At 41.2% G+C, this 12,418-nt stretch overlaps 1 protein-coding gene and 1 long non-coding RNA gene across 2 annotated transcripts in view; both read left to right on the top strand.

Moving 5' to 3' along the window:
- Window positions 1-1,792, top strand: LOC133214147 (uncharacterized). Its single transcript, XR_009726017.1, has 3 exons — window positions 1-23; window positions 889-956; window positions 1,651-1,792. It is a non-coding gene; the product is annotated as an uncharacterized LOC133214147 (long non-coding RNA).
- A 1,580-nt stretch (window positions 1,793-3,372) lies between these two features.
- Window positions 3,373-12,418, top strand: part of ACYP2 (acylphosphatase 2) — a 44,826-nt gene continuing 35,780 nt past the window's right edge. Inside the window, exons 1-3 of the mRNA XM_061356867.1 lie at window positions 3,373-3,482; window positions 4,008-4,024; window positions 5,621-5,730. Of these exons, the coding sequence (XP_061212851.1) occupies window positions 3,413-3,482; window positions 4,008-4,024; window positions 5,621-5,730 (197 nt within the window). The 5' untranslated portion in view covers window positions 3,373-3,412. The remainder of the gene's footprint in view (window positions 3,483-4,007; window positions 4,025-5,620; window positions 5,731-12,418) is intronic.

Here is a 12,418-nt window from a genome sequence, read left to right as displayed (position 1 = left end):
TTGGCTCTGCTGGCCCTGCTCAGGTACTCTAAAACTGTGTCACTTTAATGCTAGGACCACCCTTGGCTCCTTGTGTAGCAGCAGTTGTGCTGTTCCCTGATGTTTGGCTGCTATGTAGCAGGTTCTAGGTGTTTTCAAATAATGATATTCTTAAATTTATCCTTCTTTATGTTATGATTAAAAACAGAGTAGTGGGAAAACTTTTCCTGCATTTGGAGCAAGTACTGGGAGGATTTTTTAAAGGCTTAATGCTCAGAGTAGAGGCAGATAACCTATTTGTCATCTTGGACCTATTAATGATAGAATTTCCCCCAATTTCAAGAAACTTGCCAAATAAAGCACCTTTCTAAGCAGCCTTCAGAATAAAGAAGCCCTTCTGTGAAAGCTAAAGTTGTAGTAATTGTTCTTAGATGACACTGTGCTTGCTGGTAGTGGAAGCCAATCTGTATGAACACAAAACAATGACTTCTAAAGGAGACAGAGGAATAAAAGCTGGCTAGCACATTCCTGAATTAATAAGGATATGTAGTGATCAGAAAAGTGAAATTAGGATGGTGAAATAGGAGATGAATCTTAAAAAGGGGATTGCTGTGTGGGTACCACAGGCCAGGACAAACTGGCACCAAAATGATCATCATGTATTCACTGCAGCCTTGAATGTCTCACTCAGGTATTAATCATGACTGTTGCTGATTTGTTTTAGTAATAAAAAGGGTCACCTGTATTTACTCAGTAGCAAACTGAATCCAACATGTGGTTATAGCAAAGCTGGAATCAGTATGAAAGACTCTGTATTTCATCTTCAGATGATCTACACATCTTACAGCATTACGTTTTCTTGTTCGTCCTCAAGTTCATTCTAAAGGTGCAATAATTTGTTTGTTGCAGGAAATGTTCTTAGTCATTTGCATTCCTCTGCAGTATAATCAAAGAATATATCTTATGCCTTGACAGAGGTAGGTGTTCAGCATTTGTTACAATTGCCTGTAGCTGTGTGCAACCAGCCAATTCTTCTTAGCCCCCCCCCCCCAAGTAACCAGCTGAAAATGGGGTAAACTTAATTAAGTTCACAGAGGGTGTCTACATTTCTTGATAGACAGGCTGAGAGAGCTGGTCTGGTTCAACCTGGAGAAGGGAAGGCTCCTGAAGGGGAGACCTTAGAGCAGCTCCAGTGCCTAAAGGGGCTGCAGGAAAGCTGGAGAGGGGCTTGGGACAAGGGCTTGTAGGGACAGGCCAAGGGGAATGGCTTGAACCTGCCAGAACAGGGGAGACTGAGCTGAGCTCTTAGGCAGAAGCTCTTCCCTGTGAGGGTGCTGAGGCGCTGGCACAGGGTGCCCAGAGAAGCTGTGGCTGCCCCGTCCCTGGCAGTGCTCAAGGCCAGGTTGGACACAGGGGCTTGGAGCAAGCTGCTCCAGTGGAAGGGGTCCCTGCCCAGGGTTGGAGCTGGAGGAGCTTTAAGGTCCCTTCCAACACAAACCATTTAGTGATAGTATATGATAAAGCTCTCTTGTTACTTGGGGTACTTGAATACTGTTTGATTACTAATACTGATTACTTTGACTGTAAAGTGTTAGATGTTTCATGGTATCATCTTCTGGAGTTCTTCAGGGTCTGTATGGTGAAAATAATGAAAAACTCAGATTTGTGTAGGGGGAGTGGCAAAAGGTTCTTATTGCAAACAAATGAAAAAATCTTAAACTGACTTGTTAGAAAAAGGACAATAACAATAGGAAGACTGGAGATAAGAGTATATCTGAGCCTAGAAGCTCTCAAAGACAGGCACAGGAATGGGGTCCCCATGCTGAGAACAAGCCAGTTCAGGTAGGAGACCTGAGTGACATTGAGAACTCAACTTGAAACGTCAAAGATTCTCTTGCTAAAACAAAGGCTGACATTGCCAGCACTGGAATCTGCACATAGGACAGTGTAATCATACCAGAACAAGCTCTGGTTTAAAGGCTTGTGTTACAATGCTTTGTACTGTAAATAGGCTCTATTGTACGTTTATTTGTTACCTGCCTTGCTCTTCACTGCTGATAGATGGCAGCAAATGACAGGGGAGTTTCTGTCTCTGCTGCATTCTGCTCCTCTTTCTGTAGAATCCTCCCCCTCAAAAACAAAATGGTGCTGATGCCACACCAGCGAAACGTATAATCCCTGTCAAGGCAAAGGTTTGGGTTAACACGTTGTGCAGTTAAAGCAAACGATGACACTTTGTCCGTTCTCTTCCTGTTCCCTGTGGTACTGGAAATCTTCTGACTAGTTCTGTTCTGCATTGGCTTGAATGTTGTTTCCATCATTAACTGATGTGCTCAGGAGAACAATTTCATGTTTTGCTATCTATTAACAGCCCTCTTGTCTTGAGATCCAAGCAGATAAGCAACCCTTAAGTTAACTTAAGGGTTATGCTGCATTACTGCTAGGACATGAAGTGGTGTGTGGGAGGGAATTGCCTCATGGAGGCAGCAAATAAGATGAGATTTAGTGTAAAGTCACAGTTCACTTGCTTTTATGTGTTGGTAAGCGCAGGCTGAGCTCATGCTCTGAAGTTGGTTATAAGCTGTAGGATTCTGCCTGAAAACACTTGGGTGTTTCAGGAAAGGCAGACGAGGGGGCATTAAACTTGCAAGCAGACAGAAAACACTAAGCAAAGATCTCTGTGGTGTTTGGTTGGAGACTCAGCCCATTAAACAACCAATTTCTGCTCTGTATTTTTGCACATGTAGCATCTACATAAAAGAAATTACATGTCAATGCTTCTGGGAAGGCTTGCTAATGAAAACAGGCGCACTAATAGGTACCATTGAAGGTTTGCTGGAGAGCTTGCAGGAGGTGGGCTTGCATCTCCCCTCATGCCCTGCCAGATGAGGAGCCCAGCCCCTCGCTGGCCCTGCTTTTCCTGTATGTTTTAGCTTTCAACTGCTGAACTTCCCACTTTATCAGTCAAAAATTACCTCAGTTCAGCCATGTATGTGAAATATTTCTTGTTTTAATAATTCCTGTAAATCCCTGGACAAGGCTAATGCTGGTTACCTGATGCTTGAGATGGGGAAACCCAGCTGGGCGCAGACGCCTACTGCAACAACCCTGAAGGAGACAGCCTCGTCCAAACCTTTCCTCTCTTAACGCCGTTCTAACCTCAAATACACGAAGTACGAAGGGCCTTGCAGGGCCCGCTGCACCTCAGGACACGCCGCCGCTGCCTGCTCTCCCCTCAGCGCTGCGGGGCCGGGTCCCTCACGGGCCGTCCCCGGTGTGTTTGTGTGCGGGGGTCATGCTCCCCACCGCCCCCTTGGCGTGAGGCGGCCGCGAACGCGGGAAGCTTGATCCTTGCGCGCTCCCGTCCGGTGCCGTCGCTCGGCCGCGGTCCGGAGCGCAGCGAGCAGCGGCTGTTCCCGGCGGCGCGGCTGCCATGTCCGCCGTGGCCAAGGCCTCCGGCGCGCTCAAGTCGGTGGATTATGAAGTGTTCGGGCGAGTGCAAGGTGAAGACGGGCGAGGGGCAATGGGCGGGCGGTGAGGGGCGGCGGGAGCTGCGGGCCGCGCATGCGCTGAGGCGGCGGTGGCCGCAGCAAGGAGGGGATGGGATGAGATGAGATGAGGGGTGAATATGTCACCAGTGTGAGGTTCACCGGTTTCATTCTGTCTAAAGCACTTTCTGTCAGCGCGGTTACGTGGGAGCACCGCCTCCTTCCCGGCTTAGGCAGCAAAACTTAGAGGTGAAAATGAAGTCAGAGGCGATTTCTTTAATGTAACGCCTTCGTTAAAGCTGCATGTGCTGTCTGTGTTAATGGAAGTAGTCGTTCGCCGAGGGGGAGGCCCAAGGCCGGCTTGTACCCAAATTCCATAAACTTTGCCCGATGTTAAAATTCAGTAGCTCCTCCTTAAAACTTCTCTAAGAAATGACCGCAGGTGACTTAGATGTACAATAAAATACATACATATGAAGTGAAATTCCCGAAAGTGGCATTCCTTCAAACTATTTTACTGTGTTTTTCCTTCTTTTCCAGGTGTTTGTTTCAGGATGGTAAGGCAATGGCTGATTTACCAGCTCTACTTTACAGTATAGTATTTCCAGTGCTAAAAATACAGCAGCAGGTCGGTAGAGTGTAAATATATCCAAGCTGAACTCTTGAGTTCCAGGTCAGAAGGCTGAGTATTGCAAGTGGGTTTAAAGGGGGGAAAATACATTTGTTTTCTATTACTGTTACATTAAAATGGTTTTTTAAAAGGTTACTAAACGTGTTGCTTGTTTGTACAGTATCTAAAGGTTGTGTTGGGGTTTCTTGTGACAGTGTGGCCACAAGGACGTTATAACAAGTTAATCTTTAGAAAGGTTAAGCCCCAAGTTCTTGATGCTGGCTTCTGAAACAATGTGTTCCAATTTAATCTTTTTTTAATTGCAATTATAGTACTTGTATTTAAGAAACTCATTGTGTTTCCTGGTAACAGTGTGCTACAAGCGTGCAGTCTGTGGCTTGTATTCCAGCTGAATATCTCCTTCAGCTCTGAATGTGCAGCAGGTAGTTCTGAATTTCACAGGAACCTGAGAAACAAGAAGGCACATTTCCAATAGGAACAGCTTGTTGTCTGGAATAATGGACTACACTTAGTGTAAGACCTAAAAGTTGCTTTTGGACAAGTTAGCATGGGCAAACTGCTCGTAAGCCTCTTGAAAAATGCTCTTCATAATAGTAATGCTTTTTCATCGGCTAAATTACCCTGAAATTTGTTTTGCCTTTTCAAATGTAATCATATTAACCTGAAGCTTGGCTGTTGGCCATCTGCTATCTGTGTACTGTTTTGGGTATTGCCTAAAAAAACCCCAGCCCACACCTCAAAAACAATGTACTTGGAAGTTCCTGCTTTTATCACAAGAAGTGAATAGCTGGGCAAATAATTGTAATTTGTTGTGGTATTGCAAAAATACTAGAAAACCACTATAATTATAACCTTATTTTTTTTTAGTAGTAGTGCAGCAGCTGGGGTAGAATTTTAAAGGGGAAAGGATTTAAAATGAAACTGGAGAAAAACTGAGGTTCGTACATGTAGCAAATTTAATAAGTTTAGACACTGTGATTGCTGAAGAGGGAAATGGGCAGTGATAGGAACTAAAGAAAGGAATAGAGTAGGTACAAGGTAGTAGTGTGCTATTAGTAGAGTTCTTTGTGATCGAAACTGTTGAAAGTTTCTAAGTAAGGGAGCAAGACTTCAGCCTCTGTAAATGAAGAAAGCCTCACACCATCAGGAGGCTTCTATACATGTACCTGTGATAGAGGAAGATGACTTTTGTGAGCGGTATAATGTCTTGGTGGGAGCCATGATGTGTGTATTTCTTTTCTTTAATAGAAGTGTTTAAAGCTGTGAAAATGGAAGTGGGAATTAACTCACATTTATTATGCATATGTGAAATCTCACTCTTGTTCAAAAGTTGGCTGTTCCTGCTGCAAGTTCAGAGCTGACAGGAGCCTCTTAATGCCTCAGTATGATCATCGTGGATTTTTAAGTGTAGGTCTTAAAGCTATGAAAATGAAACTATGCAAATGAAAGTGGGGGTTTAAGTGATATGCGTGTGGTGTATGTGCTGACACTGACTGTCCTCTTTCATTATTTTGTGAATCAGTACACAGAACAGGAAGCAGCGAAGTTAGGAGTGGTTGGCTGGGTTAAAAATACCAGTCAAGGAACTGTGACAGGCCAAGTTCAGGGCCCAGAAGACAAAGTAAATGCAATGTAAGTATTTCTGTGGTTTTTCCTTGTCTCACTATAGTCACATACAGAAGCATTTTTAATACAAAGTGACAAGTAGAGCCATATGTCAGTAATTTAACAGTACATTGAATCATCAGTTTTAGTTTTGAAGAGTTAAGGAGATGTGTTTTTAAGCCATACAAAATGTCTTTAAGCTTCAAAAATGGCGTGTAGCATCTGCCAGTTTTAATTTCTAATGTCGTGTGTTTTCAGTGTATTCCCCTAATACACTCTTTTCCTGTGAAAAGAAGAAAAAAAGCTTTTATTGATACAAGTGAGCAAAGATCTCATTTTCAATTCTTCCTTACTTCTCTGGTAAGGAACAGACTAAGAGCTTCTTTACTTAAATCAGTTTAAAGGAAACTGTTCAAATATGATTTTTTTTTTCCGACTTAAAAATATGAATCCAAAATACACACTGCAGCAAAGGTCTGTAGTCTTTATCACCTGGAAATAAAGTTTGGAATGCTTTGGTGTCTTTAAAAGAATAGTTAATGATTTTGTTTATTGCCAGTTTCCAAAAGCTTAAAGCTGTGACTCTATGGAAATGATGCCTGGAAAAATACAAAGCCCAGTTCAGTGGCTTCTGACTATCAGTTTTTGCAAGTGTGTATAGGGGGATTGTTTGGAGTCTTTAAAAAATCCTTCAGTGGTTTCTGTCAGCAAAGAATGAGTGATGGTAAAACTTCCCTTTGTCAAGCTTTATTATGGGGGGGCAAATTCTGCCAATTCTGGTACAGGAACTGCTTCAAAACTGAACTTGGCTAATGTGAAGCTGGCTTTCTGCAGAGAAAATAGTGTTACACTTTCTGGTGAAGAGATTTATATGTGATTATATAATGTGACAGATGCATTTGTAGTAATTTTCTTTGGTTTTGAGCTTAGCATTAGGTTGCTTATCTTGGGCTGCAAAACATTTACAAAGCCAGAGAAATATCAGTTGTTTTCCCAGATCAAGTTTATACTTTCTGGAAGAACTTTAGTAGCCTCATCTAAATACTGTGTGAATTTGGTATCTTGGTGCCATCTCTCTGGTTAATTTAGAACACTGAAGATGAACACGTGAGAAATCAGGATCTGGTTTCTTTTTGTTGGAGTGCTTTGAATATAAAACTTTCTAGTCAGTTGATTTATTGTCATTAAGCAGGTTCAAGTGAAAGCACAGCTTAGCTCCTGATAGTTCTTGTGTTTGCATGAACTAGGGTTGCTGCAGAACACAGTGTTATCATCCATCCTTTTCCCTTTCCTGTTGTCTATGTCAAAGGGATTGAAAGGAAACTGTGCTTACCCCAACAAAAAAATCTGTGTGTGTAATAGGGAATCTCACAGCAGAGCTGCAAAGTTAAATGAGACTAGGCTTATGCCCAGAGGTGTGTTGGCATACAGACTATCCCAAAAGGAAATAGAAGGGTTTATTTTTCACTGTTACACAATTTAAAGCAGGGTCAGCAAGGTGGATTGTGACAAAATGTTAACACTTTTGATGTACGCTGTTTGATATTCAGAGCAAAAATAATTGGGTTTAGTTGATGCTTTGTCATTTCATGCTGGAAATCAGTGTTTTCTTTTGATGTGGGAAGAATGTCACAATGTTGAAGTATGACTTTGAAGTATGCCTTGAGATACAGATGATTAAACTGGGGATGCTGGAGTAGAGAACAGGAGAAATGGAGCAGGAAGAGCTCACTTTTCCTTGCTCCCTGTATGTGCTCTGGTACATTGGAAAGGTAGTGAGTTTATTTTTGGCATTAAATAGGTGAACTTCAGCATGAGAAGGGAGCTCTTGTGTCTGAACAGCTACTTTGAAAGGCCCTTACTTCTCTCTGCTAGTACATGTTAGGAGGAGGTCAAAATAGGGTTGAATTTTTGAAGTGTATTCCAGAGCTTGCAGCATTGTTTTTGTAATGCTCAGTCATGCTTCCCAGGCATTCATAATGCGTTGTTTAAAATGCTATATTAAATACAAAATGGGGCTTGCTTCTGCCATGGCAAATGAATATAGACTAGTAATCCTAAACATACACTTGTATTCAAACTGTGGTAAAGAATCAGGAGGAAATTCTGGCAGCAACTTCTATGCAAGCTCTGGTTTGGATTTGATGGATAGTCAGAACTTAAGAGACCGTGTGTGTGACGCTTCTTAACAAATTGGAGATTGTGTGTTCAAAGAAATGGAACACTTTTCAGAGAAATACAGCCCATGGATCAATAATTGCATAGTATTTCAAGCAAGGGCCCTGGTGAGAGCTATTTCAAATAGGGGAATTAATGTGTTACCTTGTAGAAATCTCTCAAGAACAGTTTGTGCAGTGTCCTTTGGATATGTGTTTTCACACTTGCCTCAGTTTCTAAACTAACCATAAGGCACAAAATGGGCTGTTCTTCAGAGGTGTAGCACTGGGGCTTTTAAAAATCACTTATGAATGGTAATAGAATGATTTGCCACTTGATTCACTGGTTCTGGCTTGTTAATGCTAGTATTTTTTAGGGGGGTGGAAGGGGTGATTTAGTCTATCATAAACAGTGTTTATCCTTTCGTGATGCTAAATACAATCAAGAACGTAAATAGAGAGTAGGAATGCTATTAGTAAGTATAGCTCTACAACAGGTAAATAGAAAAAGCAATGTGGGAGGGAGGAAAAGAGGGGTAAGTGAGAAGGAGGATAAAGAGAGGGAAAGTGTGAAAAAAAAATGTGGGAAAAACACCATGAGGGAATTGAATGTTCCCAGAAGCATGGAGTGAATAACAAAGAACGCCTTTGTTCTGGAGCAGTGGTGCGGCAGCTCCAACCCAACAGTTTTCCAGCTGCAGCCCCTTGCTTCTGGTTTTCTGGTCTTTTTAATTCTGTTTCCTATCACAGCTTGCACTGTGAGCTGCAGCTATGAAACATCCAGTACAGGCTTAAGAAACAATGCCTTTAGATGACAGGATTTTTGCAGGCTGCACGGTAAAATACAGCCTGGGAGGGATCATGTGGATATTCCTGATGATTTTATATGTTATTGTAATTTTTGGCATTCAGATAGAGTGTGACCAAAACTGGTGTAAAGTGGAGAAAATAAGGTTTAAAGCCGGAAGAGTTGGAGGTATGACTATCCACCTATAGTTAAAGCTCTCTACTGAAATGAGAGCATGTTAGAGAAGATCTGTTCTGCTGGCCAGGTAACTGGTGACCTTTGGAGAGTCCTGGGTAACCAAATATGACTTTATTGGGTTATAACTGAGGGATTAGTGTGGGAAGGCAGCCAGAGGCTGCATATCCACTGTTGCAGATGCAGCAGGGTGTTTGCCAATGCAGGCAGTGGGTTTGGTTCCTTCCCATCCTGCCTCTTTCACCCAAGCCTCATGCAGTTTCTTAAGCAGAGTGCTGAAGCCTGGATTTTGTCTGAAAACACAAAGTAATTGTTTCCCTGCCGACATAAAACATGATTATGATTAATTACTTTGAAAGATGCCATGCAAAATAGAGTTTGCTCTGGAGCATACAACAGCTTACAGGAGCATTCTGATTCTTGCAGAAGTAAGTGAAGAATGATAGTATGAAGGATCAGGGCCTGAACAGTGTTGCAAGTACAGGAAGTTTTCCTTCTTGGACCATTCATTATTGAGCATGGGTCTGCATTTCTGTTGAAGTGATGCTGGAACACTGACTTCTTTGGTTCACGTTCCATGGTGGGGGAAGTCTTGATTATGCTGAAAACTGGCAAAATGCACTGACTTCCCTGAGGATTTGTCCTGAGAATGTCACTGAAATGCACGAAGCTTTAAGGTGTGAATGGGCAGGCCTTGATTCTGTTCATTTCAAGATTTGTCTTCAGTTTGTTTTTCTTGGAACCCGTTTAGGTTCTCAAAGATTGGGTGACTTTTGCATGATGTCTTTTGAAGCCATTTTTAATTTTAACTGGGAGATTTTGCAGACTGTTTTAGAGCTTATGTTTAAGAAGTCTTGAGAACCTTTTACCTGTAAGCTTGCTTTAATATCCCTTGGTTTTAACCTCTAGATGGAGCTGTTTGTTCTGTAGATCCTTTCTGCTATCTGTGCTTCGTTTGAAGCAGGTCTATTTTTAGACTGTTATGTCCGAATCCATCTTTTTCTTCACTACCTTTTTCTCTACTGTATTTTATCCTCCTGTTCTGCTTGCTGCTACTGCTTCGCATAGGTAACACCCGTTATCCTTAGGTACTAAACAGCTCATTTCCAGTCTTTTACCTGTCTGTAAGCCAAAGAATATTAAAGGCACAAGAAAAGCAGAGTCACAGCGTTTCTAGAACATAATGACATAAGGCTTGATGATAAATTGAAGGCTTTTTTGCCAGCCCAGGTATCTTTAAATGGGGAAGAGGAGTCCTTTGCTTTCTTTATTTTTTTTTTCCCAGAGGATTTATAATACAGGGTTTTTATTATAGTATCTCATGACATTTCCCCCCCATTTTATTCATTAAATAAGGTTAGAGCCTTTGTAGTCACTGTGGCTGTTGCCATGGCAACTTGCATCCACAGGCTGGAAAGCACTTTCCTATGAGAATTGTTTGAACTTTGAGGACATATTACTCAGTTATCTGTTAAAAAAGGAAGGTAAGACTCTTGTTGAGTAGCAAGTTCAGAATTTATTCCAAAAAATCAAAGATTTCAGATCAGGCCAACACTTTGAAATGTCAAATCTGAGGACGTTTTGTAGACACAGGTAGTATACAGCAGCATAGTGAGTGTTCTTTCTGTCTTTGTAGAAAGCCATGGTGTGAAATATAGATTGTCTTGGCAATGGTTTTAATGATTTAATTAATGATACTTATATTTGAATGTTTTATTTTTTAATAATAACTTAATAACAATTAATGTTAAATATATGAATGTCACAAGACTTAAATTACTTCAGTGTTTATCTGTGTAGAAAAATTCAGGGGTTTACCATGTGAAAGGGGAGAAAGGAACTCTGTATTAGTTAATATCACAACTGCCATTTTCTGTGTGCCATTAGTCAGGTGTATCCAAGATTCCTGTCTGTACTAACTGGCAAGGATTGAATAACTACTTTTTCCCCTCTATGTAATTTTTAGTTGTTTTCAGAGAACAGCCCTGATGGCATGAAATAGAAATCAGTGCTAGTAAAAAAAATACCTCTGTATTAGGCTGCCTGGGTTTCCTGAGCCAAATTGTGCATCTTAATACCAATTTATATTGAGATATAAAGCAAATGGATTTTAGTCTATATTTTGAGATTTCTATCAATTTTAAAAGGGTAATTTTAAAAGTTGCTGCTCAATCTAAATGTTGTTTAAGAGTATAAACTGTAGCACTTTGCACATGAACCCAGGCATAGTGGTAGAAATGAACCCGCAGGGGATGCTTGTATAGACAAGGAAGTGGTTTAGGTTTTTAGATGCATGTGAGCTGTCTGGGATGTACCCAAAGGAAGGTGAATGAAAGCTTTGGAGAGGCTGGAAATGTTGATGGATTAGAGAGGGAATATGGAAGTCCATTTGGGTTTGGCAACAGCTGATCTGTAAAATGCTGCAATTGCGGACTGGGAATCAGTAGATTCAAGGAGTGCATCAGGCTAGCAGAAAAGGTACAAAGATGCTTTTATGTATCTAAGGGGCAGAGAAGCAGCCTGAAACAGTAACCAGAGGTGAGCTGTAATAGGAAAAATACATTATGGGAGGTTGGTCCTACAGATGGAAGGAAAACTCTGGAATCTTTTAGTGTGGGAGAAGAGACTGTCAGAGGGATGAGCGGATTGCCACTGAAGTGAATTACCACGGGGGGCAGTGAAACCCAGTCTTATGGTGAAACATGGTAGGGGGGATTTAGCAAGAAAGAGATTGTTAGACCATCTTGATACAAGCGCTTCTAAACCAAATTAAGTAGGCTGTGAGAAAGTCTTTGTTATTCAAAGATGAATGCAGCAGTTCTCAAAATAGGCTCCAAATTCATAGGTATTAATTTAAAAAGGTTGTAAAATTTTAGTGCTGGAATAATGTCATTGCTAGCTGTGTTTAAGGAACACGCTGGTAAAGTCCCACTGTATCTTTTATCTGCTTGAGGCATGTGTAGGCCAAGGTGAGTGTTGGCATCCCATGTGTCTGGAAGAGCACACAGACCCAAAACTGCCACTGCTAGATTTGGAGTTGATCATGCAATGAGCACTGGTCATTGTGTGCCTCAGTGATACAGAAAACACAGTTGTGAGGACTTTTTGCCATGCTTATTTTGTGTAATTTTCTATAAATACACCTCTGATGCAGAGCATTTAATATTTACCTTGTCAATGGGGCAGCTGAGCCCATAATAGAATGGCTGGGATATTTCTGGGATGTGCTATTCTTGGGAAGCTGACAGTGATGTATTCTGAAGGAAAAGGGAGTGGGAAATTAAAATCACATTCTTTAAGCTTTCTTTTTGACTTTGCTCAAATGTGAAATGGTGAAAAAGGGTTCCAAGGTGTTCTCATGTATGGTTGTAATGAGGTATAGTTTTTACATTAATCATTGCTGAAGGTGATTTACAGCATTTCAGCAACTCAGTAGCAGCCAAATGACAAGAAATATAATGGGGTTTATAGTTCAGTTTGAGTGCAAGTATAATAAGCTCAGTTTTGGTTTGGCTTTATTTGTTTAAAGGTAAAACTAACCTATACTGGAAAATGAAATTGTATTAAGCTGATCTTT

The sequence above is a fragment of the Neopsephotus bourkii genome, unplaced genomic scaffold, assembly GCF_033783945.1.
Source record: "Neopsephotus bourkii isolate Nb327-2 ecotype Australia unplaced genomic scaffold, CSIRO-AGI_Nbou_v1 NB_873, whole genome shotgun sequence".
Taxonomy (NCBI): domain Eukaryota; kingdom Metazoa; phylum Chordata; class Aves; order Psittaciformes; family Psittacidae; genus Neopsephotus; species Neopsephotus bourkii.
Note: the sequence above shows the minus strand (reverse complement) of the source record. Positions and strands in the feature narration are given on the sequence as shown.